The sequence below is a fragment of the Acinonyx jubatus genome, chromosome B1, assembly GCF_027475565.1.
Source record: "Acinonyx jubatus isolate Ajub_Pintada_27869175 chromosome B1, VMU_Ajub_asm_v1.0, whole genome shotgun sequence".
Taxonomy (NCBI): Eukaryota; Metazoa; Chordata; class Mammalia; order Carnivora; family Felidae; genus Acinonyx; species Acinonyx jubatus.
The window spans coordinates 45,397,830-45,418,150 of NC_069382.1; the positions used below are offsets into that span (position 1 = coordinate 45,397,830).

Sequence of the window (20,321 nt, forward strand, 5' to 3'; positions counted from 1 at the left end):
ATGGCTTTCTCCGTGTCCATTTCAATGCTCATGCTCCACTCTGCAGCACTGCCTCACACCCCAAATTCAACTGTAATTTACCTGCCAGATGGATGCCTGTTAGTGAATAGCCCTGTATGACAGGTCATTGTAAAATAAACCCTTGGTCACGTGCCAGCTCAAGGTCCCCCACCTTCAAGAAGGTAACCCTGTCCAGGGGTGCCCAGGTGGCTTAGTCGGTTAAGCATCTGACTCTTGATTTCAGCTCAGGTCATGATCTCACGGTTCATGAGTTCGAGCCCCGCATCAGGCTCTGGATGACAGTGCAGAGCCTGCTTGGGATTCTCTCTCCCTCTTTCTCTGTTCCTCCTCCACTTGTGCTCTCTCTCTCTCAAAATAAACAAACTTAAAAAAAAAAAGTAAACAAAACCAAACCCCTGTCCTTGCCAATCCAGCCAACCTTCCCAACCACGATCTTCTAAACTCCCAGATCACTTAGGGTTCCTAGAACTCATTTTGGATCACTTTTTATTGTTTAATTATCTGAGCGCCAATGCATTCTCCCTAACTGCTTTAAACACTTCAAAAGCAGTAATATCTCCATAGTTTCCCACAGAAATCCGCACACCATTGCACCTATTTATGATCGCTCGCCTGGTCTCCAACTGTGGGGAGACAAGTATTAAAGAAATCACAGTCTGAGGTTGATTACAGAGTTCTTGCTGCAAGGACTCGCTTTATGTTAACACACATATATGTTTATACCTGTCCGCTGGCTCCCATACACACATGTGTTGCTGGTTTGTTTGCTCCAAGTTAATTTGAACAAAAGCACTGATAACCCCATGACTGATAATGCTATTCTGCTTTCTGTGGGCACAGATCTTTGTTTCACAGACGAAGCTTTACAGATCAATGTGTTATTGATGTCTTTCCTGTGTTTTCATCCCTATTTTCCTTGAACCGAGAGTCACAAAAGCTCTAGGTAAGCATGGAAGAACGCAAGGTGAGGTACAAAACAAACAAACAAAAAACTGTTGCATAAAATCTCCAGCTAGAGCTGACGGAGAAATTTCTTATATTCCAAATTACTAACGAACTACTGAGGAATACGTTCTTTGCTGGAAAGGAGTGTAGGATATCTGCAGAGACAGTCTGCACAGATTAATAGAGCTCTGTGGAAATTAGGACCCCGGAGAGGAAATGTTTATGGGTTCCCTTGGCCCAGAGAAGGCAGAGCTGTAAAGTGATTGGAGGTGATCTTTAATGCGGAGAGGGTTGTCACAAGAGGAGAGCAGGTCTATGGTAGGAACTCAATGACTCTTCCTTTACGATGACGCTAGTAACCAACTCTTTGCCATCTCTAACAAGGACTGAAAAGGAGGATGTGGCCTTTTATGACAGCCATTGGGACTCTGGTTAGATATTAAAATGACCTTTTCTACAATGAGGGTTGTTAAAAAAAAAAAAAAGCTTGTAGTTCTGAGGGAGATTGTGACACTTCCTTTCAGAAAGTCTCCCTCTTAAAAAAAAAAAAAAAAAAGAGAAGCAGCAGCATAACTTTACAATAGTCTGCAGTCATTTTATTTATTTTTGGTCAAAGCTGGTGAGATGGTCTAAATAGCCTTTCACAGCCCCTTTGAATTTCGTAGTGCAAGGGACAGGGATCAATAAGTTCGATGTCTTTATGAATTGTCATCACACCTAGTTGTTGCGAGGAACTGATGTCCCCAAAGGACTAAATACAAGGGCTGTTTACATGGTTTGCCTTTCTCTCTTCACACGATTCCCCTCAGAAAGACCGATTCTTGCCACTAATTATGGGAATATAACTCAAGTCTCATGTTATGAGATTAACTATATTATCACATTGAAATCTATCTTATAGGATCAGATAGCTACAGAAAATTAACAAAGGAGCATAGCAAATGCCTTTCTAACACAGAATATTCTATCTCCTATTAAATACTGCAGAACGGCCATTGCTACCCCTTCAGGAGAAAAACCAATAACTTGAATGGACATATACTAGAGAGAGTGAATTGCTAAGGAATCCATACAATCAAAATTCACACAGAGGCCTAGGAGAGACAAAACAAATGGAAGGCTAAAGAAGCTGTTGCTGTGCTGAACTCCCATAGACAGCCAGTACCCGGCCATCTCAGGACCTGCCCCTGGCCCCTTGCACAGGCGGTGTTGTGGATACAGACTCACGTGCCAAAATATTTAATTAGATGTTGAAATACAATATAATAGAAGATACTGTTTATACTTGCGGTCATTGAGAAGCAACTTTTTTTTTAATACCACATCAAAAAATAGCTTTTGGATGGTCAGCCGTGGCCAACCATGGTGAACAATTCCAACTATATTTGCAGTGCTTGGGGTCTTACAACCCCGTAACCCATCAACACCTCAGCTTTTCTAATCTCCTATCAAAAACCTCATTATTGTTACTGTGATTGTTGATTTACTGTTGTAATGAAGGACAAAAGTAGCAAATTTTTGAATAGTGCTTACTTCGTGCCAGGCGCTGTTCTAGTTCAACGGCAGGCCTCCTTCTCACCTGCCCTTCTTTCTAGCTGAAAAAAGGGAGGCTGTCCTATGTGAGCTCACTTTCCTACCACTCAGGATTTCTCTGCTCCTTCACAAGTGTTTCCTCCTTTTTCTCTGTTCCCGGAAGAGCTGCTCTCCTGTATCAAGTCAGCTATGATCCCGTCCCCTCCTGCCTCCACAGAGACTTGGCCTCATTCATTATTCCCTTTTGGTCTTACATCTTCAAACTTTTCCTCTGCACCTGAGCCTTGCCCTCTGCCTCCAAACACAGTCTGGTCTTCTTCATCACATCTCCCCAAATCTTTCCCCCAACTTCCTCTCAGATAAACTTCTCAAAGATGTGGTCTTCTCTACACCCATGTTCTTAGCTCTTTCTTTTTTTTTTTTTAATTTTTTTTTTTTAACGTTTATTTATTTTCGAGACAGAGAGAGACAGAGCATGAACAGGGGAGGAGCAGAGAGAAAGGGAGACACAGAATCTGAAACAGGCTCCAGGCTCTGAGCTGCCAGCACAGAGCCCGACGCAGGGCTCAAACTCACGGACGGTGAGATCATGACCTGAGCCAAAGTCGGACGCTTAACCGACCAAGCCACCCAGGCACCCCCTTAGCTCTTTCTTTAAAAGAACTCAAAGCATTGGTTTTTAACATTCAACATTTCTTAATGCATGCTTTCTTAATACATAATTGCCCTAACTGGTTGGCTGCTGTCCCTGTTAAAAGAATAAATGAAAGGCGCCTGGGTGGCTCAGTGGGTTAAGCATCCTATTTCAGCTCAGGTCATGAGCTTGCGGTTCATGAGTTCGAGCCCCATGTCAGGCCCTGTGTTGGCAGCTTAGAGCCTGGAGCATGCTTTGGATTCTGTGTCCCCCTCTCTATCTGCCCCTCCCCGGCTCGCACTCTCTCTCTCTCAAAAATAAACAAACATTTAGAAAAAAAGAATGAAATACATATTTAAAATGAGGAAATGTTTAGTAAGTATAAAAAGGGACAGTATTCAAGGAGAAAACACATTCTCCAACTACCCTTTCTTCAGAAGTAATCACTCTTGACAATATCTTTGCGACCTTTTGGGAAAAAAAAGAAGAGTAAATATCCTTTATTTCTTTCTTTCTTTCTTTATTTATTTAACCCTAAAGGCTCCATATTATATTTCCTTTACTGTACTTTGTTTTCTACATACAATATTTTGTAGGTCCTTCCTATCAGAATCTATAGACTGACTTCATTTCTTTTTACATTTGCCTGGCCTGTTGTCAGGCTGCAGATAATTTAATTAGTCCAGTATTTCTATGTCCTTTGATTGTTCTCTTACCCTTTAAAGTCTGCCTTTCCCCCAAATCACTGTTCCTTCTTGACGGTTGTTTATAACTACTGCATCAATAGTGATGTTCTTTGTCTTATTCCTTTCCACTACTCTCTAGCAGTAGGCAAGCCAAGCCAACCCTCTTTCCAGAGAGGAAAAAAAAAAGTCCCTTAACCTGGATTCACCTCCCGTCTTTCTTATTGTTTAGTAACTACCCTTCACTCTCAACGTTCTATAAACAGACTTCAAAGCTCTGTTCTTAGCCCTCTTCCTGTCCCCTTGCCAGAATAATGGGATAATTGTTCACAGTGCTATTTCCTTGATGCCTAACACTCTCCATTGGGGATGTCTTGCCTCGACTCCTGTGCGCAGACCTAATCCCATATCTCCTTCCTGCTCAGTGGACGAAACCACCTGCATGTTGTGCTAACATCTCAAATTGGTCATCTGACTTACAGAGTTGTCATTCTTATCTCTTCAAATATCTTCTCCTCTTGAATTCCCTTTTTCAGGTAATGTGACACAATGAGTGAGAATGGAGAGTCGTCTTTCATTCTGTCCCCATTGATTCTTCCCCAAACCACTCACATGACGTACTCATTACATCTCCAGTGCCTCTCGCATCTCCACTTCCATAGGAGACACCCTACTTGACGCTCACATTGTACAGTCTCATCTTACCTAGTACACAGTCTTTGGTCACTCAGAGCCATTTTCCACTGGATTACTCTTCTTAAGAAGAGTACCACAGTTCTGGTACTGCCACTCTAACATCTTTAGACAACTCTCTAGTATGAAGTGATTCCACTCCAAAAGGGATTTATCTTATGGCTCAAGACACTTTGTGCTCTACAGGTGAAAACTGCTCACCCCAGTTTTCAACAACTTTTGCCCATTTCTCATCCACATGGACCCTACTCTCTGGCCAAGTCCGATTACGCATTTTTTCAAGTCGATCTTTTACTTCAGGCAAGTTTTTCTTTTTCTTTTTGGTTCAGAGGTTTTGCTCCTACTGAAAGGCTCTCCCCTCCAATATCTCTTTCAATTTTAACCATTCTTCCAAGATTGACAATTAGGGAGCCTATTTTATAAAACGTTTCTTGATATGCACATTTCTCCTTTTAAGCAAAGCTGCCAGATTTAGCAAATAAAGGTATGACGCAGTTAAACTTGAATTTCAGATCAATGAATAATTTTACTGTATCTCCCATGCAATATCTAGATATGCTTATGCTAAAAATTTATTTATCTGAAATCAAATTTAACTAGGGGTCCTCTGTTTTGTCTGGTAACTCTACATTTGGCTACAAAATATCTGTGCTTTTTCCCATCAGATAGGAAGACCGGGTTAAGGTAGGGGTTAGAGTAAAGAAAAAAATAGGATTTGAACTCCAGCTTTTGAGAAAATGACTTCACCTTATTTAATTTCCTATCCTAAAAACTGAAGCCAAAAACTCTATCAACTTGGAAAATACACACAGGTGGAGAGACGGAGCCTGTGAATTCACATTTTAACAAGGGACCCGGGTTATTCTGATGCTGAAGAACACATTGGTCAACCAGCTACTTTCCTGTCTCTGCACAGTTCTGAGGTACATGATGAACAAAATCCTGTTGCATTAAGGGCAGAGTCAACAATGTCATTGAACACGGTAGTAAGAAAAGGAACACACTTATGATAGGATGAAAATTGGATAATAAGGATATTGGAGATGCTAAGAAAATGACAAATGTTGCCTATAAAGATGGGTTGGATTGATCACAGTAGGGGGTGACCTGAAGGACAAAGTAAGTCATGCAGTTTGCAAAAAGTGTTCTATTTATGCAATAGAAAATAATCAGGAGATGAAGCAAAATGATTAGGAAAAAAAAATGTTTAAAGCATTGCTAGAAGATGAGCATTGATGCCAGTAGCCTAACGTTAGTTTAGAAGAGCCTAGAAGTCTGTTGGGCATGTAAAGGTATGTCCCAAAGTCGCAAACAGTCCGATGGGATCAAGGCACTATTCAAGTCCTCACAGCCTGAAAGAAGAATGTCCAAATGCAGTGTGGGCCACACGTCTTCTGAGGTATTCCCTAACCTTTGTGAAGATCACAAAGGATGTAGATTCCACGATTCCACTGTGGATGAAACCACTGTATTTTTGGAAAAGACGCAGAATGGGATGGGTGTTGGTGAGAAGCACATACTTATTAGTTTTTAGACTTTAAGGACACATTTGGGCCATTCTATGATGGACAGGATTCTGGGAGGTAACACCTTTTAGGCTTTAACTTCCTATCTGGTACAGAACAAAGGCTTATTAAAGATTGTTTCCTTTCTTCCCCTTTTCTCAAGTCATTTATCATCTTCTAACTTGTATTGGAGTCGTGGAGAAGAAACATTAATTTTTTCCCCTCACATTTCACTGGGACAAGACAATTTATATAGAACTGCATAATAAACAGCTAGCATATGAATGAGTAAAAATAAATATTTAGAAGCAAAGACTTTATTTTCACCTGAACAGTAAAAGGCCTGGTGAGGAGTTTTCAGGAGGATGTAAGGCATTAACTCAAGTGGTTTTTGAACATCTAATACTAGGCCAGTGGTTAATGCTACAGGTGGAAGAGTAAGTAAGACTCTATACTGTCTGCCTACAGGCAGAGATGATGTCTATAAGAAAGGGAATCCAGACCAGTACAAGGGCAATGAAAATATAGCACAGAATTAGGGAAATACTTTGATCCTGGGTACATTTCAGGAGTCACCAATGCAGCCTTGGTGGGGGGAAGGCCTTGCAGAGGAAGTAAAACGCAAGCTGAAATTGGAAGGAAGAATGCGTCTAACAAGGATTCGGTGGAGAAAAAGAGTTTTCAGGGAGAAGTAACAGAATATATAAGTAATAGGCACTATATGCCAAAATGGGCAGAGGATATTCTGAAGGCTCAGAAGCTTTATTTGACTGCAGAAGACAGGAACTGGAGAGCAGGCAGGCAGGAATTTACCTAATGATTAAACTGACTGAGAGAAGCTGATAGGATTAAGAAAAGAAAGTTGAGACCAGATCATATACATATTCAGTACCTCGGACTTTATTTTATAAATACTGGTGAGCAAATGAAGAGGTTTTTTTTTTTTTTTTTTAAGTTTATTTTTTTTAATTTAGTTTGAGAGAGAGCAAGCAGAAGAGGGACAGAGAGTGAGGGAGACAAAATCCCAAGCAGGCTCTGCACCGTCAGTGGAGAGCCTTACGAGGGCTGGAACTCACAAACCGTGAGATCATGACCTAAGCTGAAGTCAAGAGCTGGATGCTTAACCGATTGAGCCACCCAGGCGCCCCCAAGTAATTGAAGAGCTTTAAATATTGCAGGTGGTATGACTAGAATCCGTGTTTAGAAAGATCAGATAAATTGGTGCAGGGCAAGACTAGAAACAGGGAGGCAACTGCAGAAATCCTAATTAGGAATGCAGACGGCCTCAACTTTTTAAATTTTCTTCTGGGACACCATTTTCTTTTAGTTTTTCTCTTACTATGCTGGCTGTAACTTTTCTGTCTTCTCTGCAGTGACTTCTGACCTCCTCTGCATCCAAATGTTGATGCCCTTCAGGGCTCAGTCGTCCGCTATCATCCCTTCTCCATGCATACTCATTATCCGGGGATCTATTTCAACCTAATGGCTTTAAATATCATCTGGACACTGACAAGCCCCAGATTTATGTCACCGGCCAGGACTCTGACCTCCAGACTCCTATAATTCCACTGCCTGCTCTACCTCTCCATTTAGATGTTTAATAGGTATCTCAAAGTTAGTGTCAGGAACGCTGAACTCCTGATCCCCCGTGTAGATTTGCTATACCACATTCTCTCTGGATCAGCAATGGCAACACCATCTTTCTAGCTGCAAAGCCAAACTTTGGAAATCATGCCTGATACCTTTCTTTCTCTCATGCTCAATATCCAACCCATCAACAAATCTTTTCTGCCTTCAATAGATATGCCAAGATGACCCATTTTTACAATATCTAAGGCCCTGTGTCTACCCCAAGCCACAATCATCTTGGACTTTGCTACTGGAAGAGCCTATGTATTGTAATAGCCTAGATTACTCTTACTGATTACTGTTACAATGCATCACTGTAACAGGTCTTGCTTCCGCTCTGATCCCCTATATATTTATACTCAACACAGCAGGTAGAGTTTATCCTTGAAAATACTAAGTCATGTCACTATGACAAAAAATCCTCAGAGGGGTTCACAGTAAAGGTCAGAGTCATGACAACGGCCTATAATCCGTGTGGCAGTTTCCTCTCTCATCCCACTTCTCTGGTCTTAACTATTAGGACCTTTCCCTCTGCCACTCTGCTCCAGGTGTCCTGCCTGCTGTTCCTCAGACATTCCAAGCACGTTCACATCTCACAGCCTTTTCATCTGGTGTTCCCTTTGTCTGGAACGCTCTCTCCCCAGACATCCAGAATGTTTGTTTGTCTTTTCTGTTTTTTGGGTTTTTTTCTAGGTCTCTTTTTTTTTTTTTAAAGTTTATTTATTTATTTTAAGAGAGAGCGAGCACGAGCAGGGGAGGAGCAGAGAGAGAGAGGGAGAGTGAGAATCCCAAGAAGGCTCTGGCTGTCAGGGAGAAGCCAGACATGGGGTTTGATCTCACAAATGGTGAGATCATGGCCTGAGCTGAAACCAAGAGTCAGATGCTCAACCGACCCAGCCACCCAGGTACCCCCGAGGTCTCTTCTTAAATGCAATTTTAATACAGAGATCTGCTCTGAACACCTTCTACCAAAAAAGCAACGTTCCCTTCAGCCCCGCTGGAATGTCTCACCCTGCTTTATTTCTCTTCACAACACTGACCATTAGCACTATATGTTTTCTGGTTTGCCTACATCCATCCATCTCTACTCAAACTGTATGCTCTGTGGAAGCAGAATCTGTACCTGTCCCTCTCAGGGCCGCTTCTCTACAACCGCTTCCTACAGCATGGTAAGCGCTCAGTCAACAGCTGTTGAGTGAATGGAGGGACAGAGAGGGGCAGTGTGAAAACGGAGAGTTGGTGATGAACATGAACTCCGTTTGGATGGAATAACAGACTGTAAGGACGTAATGAGTAACGAGTAGGAGAAAGGAAAAAGAGGGCTCTCGGAGGGCACCCAAGTTTCGCACGTGGACAAAGTGAAGAGATGGTGAGGTACTGAGCGAACTAGAGAAGATGGGAAGCAGGACAGGATTAAGGACAGGGGCGGAGAAGGAGAGATTCAATTCTGAAACAGTTAAGATTCAAGTAATTGGGAGACACTCATCTGGAGCCGTCCTGGAAATGGCTGACTCTGCAAGTGTTCGCTGGGTTTGTGCTTAGCGTGCGTGCATCGGCACCCGGTGCAAAACAACTATACGGGAAGGAGATGAAGAGAAGGCTGTGTGTGTGGTCCTGGGTTACTTCTTTTGGGGACAGAGAAATCCTTTTCATCCCTAAGGTGAACGTGCTGGATGAGTCACTCCTCAGGAAGCCACTGCCTCTCGGAAAGCCGCGGCCCCAAGCCTCCAAGGAGCCCCATTGTCTGAACGCAACCGTTTTTCAGTCTGACTCTGGGGGTGCGTGTTTGCCATTCAGAACCTACTATATTTTACTGCACCTCCTGACATTGTTACACAACATTTATTGAAAGCACATTTGATGGTAATGAAGTTTCTATTAACTATGATTAAATCTCATAAAGCACCTGAAGATAATTTAAGATGTGCAGAAGCAGAAAATGAAACATTCGGTTTAGTACATTAGGAAACATAATTGATTAAATTATCTCATTTACAATAAGTGCTTTCATGAGCTATGCGGCGCACATATTTCCCCCAGTTTGTCATTATGACTTGCCAGCAGTTATCCTAAGACTTCACTTTCTCCTAACACCTTCCTGCAACTCAAAGCTCGCTCCTTGGCCCACCCGTTCACGGAGGACTGCGTGCGAGGCTCTGGGTGATGTTTTCTATCCACCAGGCCTTGTGGAGAATCATGTGCACTGCTATATACAGGAACAGGTTGTTTCTCAATTATCTTCATAATTGACTTTGATTTTGCATCAGTGATGATTCATGTAGTCTTAAACTAAGCCCCTCTTTCACTGAACAACCGCAGCCTGAATTTGTATAACGCACTCCTAACCATGCATTTTACAGAACCCCGGCTGGACTCCTCTGGGAGCCTTTTGCAATCACATTGATTCTGTTCAGGTTTTATTTTTAGGAAATCACAAATTAAAACAGTTTAAGCGATTCCGTGGCAGTATCCAGCAATTAAGCATGGTGTTCATGAGCGAGAACCCCAAGCAAAAACTAATTCAGGAGTCCCTGAGGGCTAGAAATAGCTAGTGTGGGGTTTATGGCTGGAAGTACAGATGTAACCAAATTAGAATGGCACAGGACTCACAAACTAAGCATGAAATTAATTTTTAAAAAACACATTTCTAAGTAACTCTCACGGTGGCCACGACATGGATACTCATGATCTTGCTGGTGCCATACGTGAGGATCAGTGGGTGGCTTGGCTATGTCACTGGGAGGCAGCTGGGGGTCTATTTACTCCAGCTCTCACCCTGAGATCTGGACAGAGGCACACACCAAATATTCACCAACCCGATTGCTTCCTCCCTCCCTCAACGTACACACGTACACATACATCTACAACCAGGTTTCCCCACCTCCAACCTCTCTGAATTCAAAATCAGGCATGCAGGAGGTCAGCGGACCACTAGCTAAGTACCAATAGTGACTTTATGGGCAGTGGACCTCAGGGAGAAAAAAAAGGATATTTGTTTTGGGTGTTCTGCAAAGTTCTCAGACTCTGCAGGTAACGGCATTGTTGTATCTCAAGCCTGCCTGAAGCAACGTAACAAAGTATGAACAATGGCTTTCCTGGATCTTTCTTCATGTCTCCTGACCCCGGTCCCAAAGCTCCTATTTCCATCTAACCTCACAAGAAGGAATCCTTACTTCCTTCCAAGAAGTTAGCTAATAAAAGCTATTAGCTCTCCCAAGCTATCTGAATTATAATACCCTAGGATTTAAAAGATCAAAAGTCATTCATTTTATACGAAAATGGGAGATAACCGGCCAGGACACCTTCTACAAGCTTATTTATAAACCAACTGGGCAGCTCAGTAACTCTTCTATTGCTAAGAGCTGTGTTGCTGAGGCCCTTCTATCTGGAGGTTTCCCTAGGATGCTGTACATACTTCTGAGAGCTTCAGAATCATTTGGGGAACATATGAAAATGTAGATTCTCAGGCACATCCCTGCCCTGCCACCGCCCCCATCCCACCCCGTATGCCGAGGATTCGAATTCATTTGTCCTATTCTGAGATGGGGTGTATTTAACAAGCTCCCACCAAACCCCAAGATTCCGATGCACACGGTTGCTGATCTGCTTTTTGAGAAATATTTTTCTAAGATAGTTACTCTCAACCCAAGCTGCACATTGGAGTCTGAGGATCTTTTAAAAATAAGCATTCCTACCCTTATACATGGAATCTAAAAAAACAAAACAAATGAACAGATAAAACGGAAACAGACTTATAAATACAGAGAACAAGCTGGTGGTTGCCAGAGGGGTGGGGAATGGGCAAAATAGGTGAAGTGGATTAAGAGGCACAAACTTCCAGTTATAAAATAAATAAGTCACAGGATATAAAGTACAGCATAAAGAATATCATCAATAATATTGTCATAACTATGTATGGTGATAGACGGTAACTAGATTTAATCATGGTGATCATTTCCTAATGTACATAAAAGTTGAATTACTATGTTGTATACCCCCAAATGAACATAATCATATATTCTTCAAGGAAAAAGAAAAAGAAAAAAAATCCTACATATTGAACTATGCATTAAAGTTTTAAAATCCTAAACAAAAATATAGGGATTCTAACCCACCCCAATTCTGATTCCATTGGTCTGGGGGTACAGCCTGAGAACTGGGGTTTTTAAAAGGCCTCCGGGTGGCTCTAAAGTTCAGCCATGACTGAAAACCTTAGGGTCAAATGCCGAGATGCTAACCATTCTCACTGTGCTGTTATGCCCAAATCTACTGGATGTGTAAGATAGAGATAATGCAAAGGCGGGCCTTCCCAGGAACCAAGCCTGCGTGTGGGGAGCTCAAACTGGCACGGCCACCAACATTTTCAGTTTCTGCTGATTTCACTGTAGAATCCTGGTTTCTAACCTACCAAGTTGCCATGGATTTCTCGGTTGCGTGTTAGGTGCCCCCGTCTCCTCCTAGGTGCAGAGGCTTGGAGTCAGTCTCGGCTCTTGCCCAAGGCTGCTCTCATGAAAGCCTGTACTGGCAAATATTTATTAACTTTAATGCTACCAATCTGCTCAGCAATAAGAATCCTAGACGGCATTTGCAGAGAAATGGACTTTGAGGCAGGCAGCATCACAGGGGAGATTTACTCCTACTCTGAGGGAGGGGTGTGTATATGTCCTTTCAATTTCAACCTCTGATCTGTGACCCAAACCCAAGGAGGAGGTGCCCTGAAAACCCTGGGTCTTTTCCTACAACCTCCCATTCTCTTTGGCTCCTAAACAAATACAACAGTAAGGCAGCAAATATGAGAATAAATTATATTCACAAGAGGAAAAATAACTTACTTTGGGGTTTTATTTCATGAAGAGGTTTTTTATCTAAAAGAAAGAGAAAAAGAGAGTTTCATTTAATAAATTTACATGGAGCAGATAGATTTCCTATATCACTTTATGTCCACCTCTATACAAGAAACATTTTCTCTGTTTTTTGCAGACAATATGGATTATGTTGTCCATATTTTTCCTTTCCTTTCTAATTTCTTATTTTTCTCCTTTGCAATATTTTTCTAGGGTGATTGCTTCATTCTCTCTCTCTTTTTTTTTTTTTTTTTAATTTCCCCTCAGGCTTACTAGAGTTTCTCTCTGTTGCATTTGCTAGATTCTTATCTGGCAACATGTCCCCTTGTTTCTCTACAGCCAGAAGACTGCTCAGGTAAGGAAGGGATGCTATTTCACTGTATGTGATGATTGAAAAGTGAGCTGGTGAATACACATTTAAAGGGATCCTACGTTGGCTTAGCAGTTATCATAGCCTGGATAAAAAGGTCCGAACCGCGCCATTTGTCCATTCTTGTGGAGTATGGGTGCAATATTATGAGCTTGTTGGAGGCTTTTAATAAATCGTTTTCCTTCCTTGCTTTGTTATGTTACTATTTGTACGATCTCTCTTCATTACAGTGTCATTCTGTAATCACAGCAGCAAGCACAGGAAGTGGACAGAGAAAAAAACATTTCAGGCTCAGGTGAGATTTTTTTTTTTTATTTTTTTTAATGTTTATTTATTTTTGAGAGAGAGAGAAAGAAACAGAGCACGAGCAGGGGAGGAGCAGAGAGAAAGGGAGACACAGATTCTGAAACAGGTTCCAGGCTCAGCACAGAACCTGATGCGGGGCTCGAACTCACAAACCGTGAGATCATGACCTGAGCCGAAGCCAGACCCTCAACTGACTGAGCCACCCAGGTGCCCCTCAGGTGAGATCTTTTTATCCTTTCTCCCCACTGCCCTCCAGCCACTCTCTCCTGTCCTGTCTGCCATCACTGAATAACCTTGTAAATCACTCTGGGGCTTGGTGCCTGTGGCTAACTTCGCCTTCGACTATAGTCTTTCTTCTTTCCAGTCCCCATTTCCTGGCTGTCCCAGGCTAACACAATGCCACCATGACACAGAAACCTGAGAAGACTGTGCTTTGGTCACCAATGCAAGATTCTAGAAGATTTGCATGGGGTGACCTCCCTTTAATCAGTCCCCCACTTCTGACTTAGATGGAACATGATCAGATGACAAGCTTCGAGGCTGCTGCTCATCATTCACAGAATCACACTACGGTAGGGGACCCTGAGAGGTCACCTTGCAGGGTCCCTTACCTCCACCGGCCTGAAGGCGAGCCAAGTGGGGGTGGGGGGGGGGGACACTGTCAATTTGGATTATGTTTTTCACGGAATCAAATACAGCCTGGTATATACTGGAGAACTTCATAAATACTCTCTGACTGAACCATAGCCCCTCCCAAGCAGACAGACCCAGCTATATTCTGAATCCTCTACTAGATATGTGTCCCCCTAACCCACTCCTGCACTTAATACCAATTTTGACAGAAAACCTTTGTGGTGTGCTTTTCTGAACCCAGCCCTTTTGTGTCCTGCCGTCTGATTTGTTATGGAAGTAGCTTTTCAAAGTTGTAGGTCACACTCTTGCAAATGGACCGCCATTTTTGTTTTTTTCTCATTATAAGGAGAAAGTTAACTGGCAAAGGATGATTTCTGGCAAATCTCTCTTTAAATGAAAAATCTTCATAAAAGATAATTATTTGCTCAAGTGGGCATGATCGCATTCAGATTTTTACAGTCAGGTGTCTTAAAACAGACAACGCCTGCACCCCCTTCTCTGCACAGATTCAGTGCTGCTACTTTTTCTGAGAGCAGGTTGGCACCTCCCCAAGTCCAGATGCTAATGCACTCAAGGAGTAGCATCCAGTGACTTTGGTGGTTTTAACCTGACTTTGGGTTTTGCTTATTGCAGGCTATCTGAAAGCATTTGGCATGGGCGCAGGACGCTGGCAGGCCAGGCCGAGGCGTCTGGAAGTGATGCATTGCTAACACAACACACAGGGACATGCAGAACATCTGTTTAGGACTCTGGCTGAGTTTAACAGCATTTTCTTCCTTCTAAACCACAGGAACAAAGATTATGCTGGGTAGCAAAATGAAACTCCATTAAAAACAGGTGAGATACAGAACCACTTCTCAGAAAATAAATTAAATAACAGCCAGGCTATTAAAAAAACTGGAGTGAGAGTTCTTCCAGGTACAGCTCTAAAGGCACAAAGAGTGAATGGGGCTAAAAAGCCAGGGCTGGGCTCCTGGGTGGCTCAGTCAGTTAAGCCTCCAACTCCTGGTTTCAGCTCAGGTCATGATCTCATAGTTCATGAGTTTGAGCCCTGCATGGGGCTTTGTGCTCACAGTGTGGCGCCTGCTTGGGATTCTCTCTCTCTCCCTCTCTCTCTCTGCTCTTCCCCAGCTTGCTCTATCTAAAAGTATCAAAGAAAAGAGAAAAGCCAGGGCTAACTAGGGTAATGAGAAACACTCAGGCCACAAGGGCTCATAAGGCAGGAGAGGTGGGGCATTTCCCCCTGTGACTCAGGTCTGGTGTCATTATTGGCAATGGCATAGTGGAATTAGTGTAGACACTCAGCATTAGAACAGGATTTCAATCCTGAATGGTCTTCATTCCCTCTGTGTGACCACAGTGTCCGCCACAGTACGATGGGAATAATACCATCCTTGAACATTGCTACTGAGATTAAACATGATAAATACACAGCCAATAGCTTAGGGTTAGCACATGATCCATATCAATAAATAGTATAATTTCAACACACTATGAATAAAATCAACATTATCACTGGTTCAGAGTAAAAACATGACCCTTTATGCCAGTACAGGGAGGCAAGTCATATCTCCAAATCAGAAATAGTAGTGAATTTCAGGAGTACTTGAAGGGAGTTAAGAAACTTGTGTCCAACTCCTTAGTCTCTGCTTTATGAAACCTATCAGTTTCCTGGTAGGAAAAAAGAAAGGCAATGACCAGAAGATTGATCCCTGCGGGGTCCCTAGCTTTGGCCCACTATAAATCTACAGAAAACAACCGAAGAAGTTCCACAGAAATCCATGTGGAATGAGTTCCCAAAGCAGAGTAAAATGATTCAAAGGGCCACTGCTCTACTGTGGGATTTGTTATGCTGAGGTCTAGTGGGTCAGTGTGTATTCTCTAATGGAAAAGTCTGGAAGCCTCTGGTGCCAAGAGAACTTCAGTACCCTGGCATCAGCATCAAAATTGGGTTCCGCCGGATTTTGTGAGATACCAGTATCCTGACAACAAGTTGCTACCATTAAACATTTTCCCCAGTTTGAAATATCTGATCAGAGATTATTCTACCGTGAACTTGAGGGAGAGGGCTACCCATTCACCATTCACTACCTTTTGAAAGAACTGCCCACCCCACACTCCATGTTCTTTTATTCTGTCTGCAAAATCATATTTTCACAAGGCCTAGGGCCATGCATCCCCTTGGCCCTGGTCAACCACATCCTCTCTGCTTTTGTTTTACCTCTCTCGAAGGCCATATTCAAATAACCCCTTAGGAAATTAATCCATTAGGGCCATGGTTCTTGATGTTGGCTGCACATTAGAATCACCTGGGGAGCTTTTTAAACAAATACCCATACCTGGGCCCCAGTCCAAGACCTTATGACTAACTGGGATCTGTGTTTTTGTGATTACCGAGTGCACACCACTTCCTGGCCACAAATCTGGGGCTGTATGTACCCAACTTCAGTTAGTCATTGCCTCCCTGAGAAGCTCTGGGGGTAGCTGTAGTATACACATGGACCCAGAAGCATCCCTTCTGTATCTTGCAGGCAGAGAAATATAATTTTGAGCGAGTGGCAGCTGAGTTGTAGTTTGGGAGAATCACTAATTTGCCTAGGGTCTAACTTATGCACCGAGAGGTACCTTCTGGGTAAATGGAAATTGATGTCATTATAATTCAGTCTTATAATGATTGTGTGTATTTGCAAGTGAAAAATGCAGAAGTATATCTTAAATTGTCATGTTTTCTTTAAAAATCCTTTTTTAATATTTACACAGTCGCTATACAGTGTATCCAAATAAATAATAAATGTGTATACACACACACACACACACAAACCCTACCCATAATTCCACACCAAGAGATAACTATCATTAAGTTATATATACAAAGTGCAGGCTTTTTCCCCCTTAAGATTTATGCATGCATATGTATATACATATATATTTGCAGGAAACTATGGAAGATCAATACTAATTGATCACTTTTACTATAAAGACATGGAGTAGTCTTTTATATATTGTTTTGCAATCTGCCTTTGTGCCATGTGTGTGTGTTTATAGAAGTATACATATTTATATACAAGAAAAAGTGAAAAAGGACAATCTATATTTTCATTTTTGGAAATGATTCATTTCTTTCTCATCTCTACTTCTCTTGCTTCCTTTGTTATAGGAGATACTCCCGAAGCATTTCCATGGTATCCATTGTTCTTAGAAGCTATTTATAGCTGTACCCCTCCCTTCCCACCCACACCCACCCTTATCCTTTCTCTGCTAGGAAACAAGTGTGGCCAGCTACCTATAGCCTAGCCCATACCCTAGGGTTGTAAAGAGAGCAGGCCTGAGGAGACACTGGACATGAGGACAGATGGTTTCAACTCCAACTCACAGACTGGGCAAGAGACTGTTCCTCAAAACCTGTGGGTGATTATCTGAAATCCGCTCCTATGCCTTTTAAAGACTACACAGGTATGTTTGATACCAGAGTCTATGTCCCTATTTTTTTTTTTTTTTAATTCAGGCAGAGAGCCCACTCAGTATGACTAAATACCCACCAGGACAGTGAGCCCAGACAGCAACTCTCCTCCAAGGCAGTAATTTACATATGTCACTATAGTTAGTGATTATTACCAGTCTTTAATTTCACTAAACCAGTCATGTCCCATGTTTTCATCTCCAAAGACCATTTTTATCATTATTTCCTTCATAGGTCCTATGCTTTGAAATCCTTTTCATCATCCTCCCCTGCCCAAGAAAAAAGATATGTGTTGATTGTTTTGACTCTCCATATTCTTTGTAATCTTAAAGTATTTAAGAGCGGATTCTGAAGTCAGTAGAATAGTCAGTCTTCTTTCTTGCCCATTCTCTATTCTTTTATTCATTGAAATCATTCTCTAGCATCGGCACACAGGAGGGTCTACGATGATTCCACATGGCCTGCAAGTCATAGCCAACTGCTCTGCCTGCCTTTCCAGTCTTCTAGGAACTGGTCCCATCATCTCAAAAACGACTTAGTTTCTGTAGCACCTCAACACAAATCCAAGCTCTAGTCTGATTGATCCCTGAATTCTTCAGGCTCACCTCAGTGCTGTTGCCCACCGTATTGCCTTCCATGGGATGCCCTTCTCCCTCCTATATAAAGATATCCTGTTTCCAAGGCATATACAAGTTTCTGATTCCTTCATGAACTTTTTGGTCCTGACTTGGTTCACAGGAATGTCTCACCTCTCTGGATAGTTTATCTTACTTATAGTCACTACAATACGATGTTGGGGAGGAGGTGCCTGGCTGGCTTAGTTGGTAGAGCATGAGACTTGATCTCAGGGTCATGAATTCATAGAGCTCACTGTGCTAGGGGTTCCTTAAAACTATATACAATGTGGATTTTGTTTTCAAATGTATTACTTCAGAACTGTTCATTTGATTTATTTCATACTTTTTAATCAGTGTCAGTTATGGGTCCCTAACATATAAATCATATTTAAATGATTAGCTCATGAATAAGTGGCACAGCAACCAGAGAATCACAGCAAGAAAAAAACAGGAAAAATGAAATTAAAAGTTATTTGCTTGATTATTTACTGATTGGTAGAAAAGAAATTGCCATTATTGATTACCAATGTGTTTCATTAATTCCTGCTTTCCCTCTCCCTCATAACTAGAAATAATTAAGGACCAGTGTTATGCTCTCTGAATGCTATCCAAGGCTGCAGGAAATCCCAGGGCCTGGCCAATCTGCCTTGTATCAGCTCTGGCAGATAATTAGATAAACACAAGGCCTGCTTTACATTGGCAACACCACTGTGATTGAATATGTCAGGCAGACCCTGAAGACGACAAGTGGGAATTCTATTCTCTTCTCCTCTCGGTGCTGAAAGTTCCTTTAGGCAGTAGAACCCACAGACACATCACCACCAGCTCTTGTGTTTCTCAAACGCTTCCAATGATCAAACCCACAGAAAAACCCAAAGAGCATAAAACATATCACACCTCCAGTTTTTACTCTCTTTAGTTTTTAATTTCCTTATTGTATTTTTCTTTTTGTTCACGTTTCAAAGCTCCTGCTCAGAAATTACTCTTCAGAGGGCGGATTTACGATGCACATTACTTCAATTCTTAGTTCCTCATGAATCCCTCCCACCCTTGTCCCATCATGTTAATTAGGGAAAGTTACTACAACAGGGAACTTATGGGTGTCACTTCTGATGACAATGACTTTCCAGAATTGCCCCTCAGTCACAACACAATTAGTGTGCATCAGGAGATAGAAGATCCCCCCCTTTCAAATCCAAGGTCTCTCTATAGGAATGTCCTTTGCATATCCTAAACTGAGACAAGTCAGTGTCTCAACGTTCACAAGGAACATTTGCATATTTCATTTTTGAGCTAAATCATTTGAATTTCTAGAATTCATACCATCTCTATTACAAAGTTCTATCCACTCTCACTGGTTCTTTATGTGTTGGTTTCTTTCTCTGATAGATTAACAGAGTAAACTATGCTCTTGGGTCACTGCAAACACTTTTAAGAACGGGTCCACAAAGACTTCATCAGAAATTGGTCTCAAAGTGATAAAAATGCAATGTTTCTAACTCTGCTCCAAGGAAAATTGTCTATTAAAATCCTTTTTCTATCCAATAAATTAATTTGCTTTGATTCCCTCCCTTCCAACCACAATAGAAATACATACACGTTCAAAACTAAACAATTATTAGATTATATAATTTAAGGAATTAAGGAAATCATTTATTGGTTAACGTCCAGAGGATTACTTTTTTAACCTTATGGTACAAGTGATACCCAAATTCTTTAAAAATGTAACAGCTTTTAGGGCATCTGGGTGGCTCAGCTAGTTAAGCATCTGGACTTTGGGCTCAGGTCATGATCTCACAGTTTGTGAGTTTGAGCTCTGCATTGGGCTCTCTGTGGTCAGCACAGAACCCGCTTCAGATCCTCTGTCTCCCTTTCTGCCCCTCCCCAATTTACGCACACGTGCATGCACGCACACACACACACACTCTCTCTCTCTCTCAAAATAAATAAACTTAAAAAAAAAAAAAAAAAGAAAATCCAGACTTGACATAGGGTCATGGTGGCTTCCGATGTGTCTAGACTTGTCCCTTTTGTTGCTGGATCATAGGAAAGTCTGGGTAGGGAATAGATGGGGATGGTGAGATTCAGAAGGGTGGTTATTATAATGACTATTTACAATTGCTAAGAAAATACTTAGCCACTGAAATACAAAGGATATCAGTCTTGGCTCAAAAAAAATTGCTTAAAGAGGGGTGCCTGGCTGGCTCAGTTGGAAGAGCGTGCAACTCTTGATTTTGGGGTTGTGAGTTTGAGCCCCATGTTGGGTGTAGAGATTACTTAAGTTAATAGCACTTAAAAGTTTTTTAGGGGCACCTGGGTGGCTCAGTTAGTTGAGCCTCCGACTTCAGCTCGGGTCATGAACTCACAGTCTGTGGGTTCGAGCCCCGTGACGGGCTCTGTGCTGACAGCTCAGAGCCTAGAGCCTGCTTCGGATTCTTTGTCTCCCTC

At 42.0% G+C, this 20,321-nt stretch overlaps 1 protein-coding gene across 8 annotated transcripts in view; it reads right to left on the reverse strand.

Annotated features, from left to right (window-relative positions):
- The window catches only part of UNC5D (unc-5 netrin receptor D), a 543,854-nt gene that overhangs the window by 73,617 nt on the left and 449,916 nt on the right, over window positions 1-20,321 (reverse strand). For 7 of the 8 annotated variants that reach the window (XM_027070293.2, XM_053216628.1, XM_053216623.1 and 4 more), the window contains one exon: window positions 12,476-12,508. The exons of the other annotated variant lie outside the window; for it this stretch is intronic. In XM_027070293.2, the coding sequence (XP_026926094.1) occupies window positions 12,476-12,508 (33 nt within the window). The remainder of the gene's footprint in view (window positions 1-12,475; window positions 12,509-20,321) is intronic. 8 annotated transcript variants of the gene reach the window in all.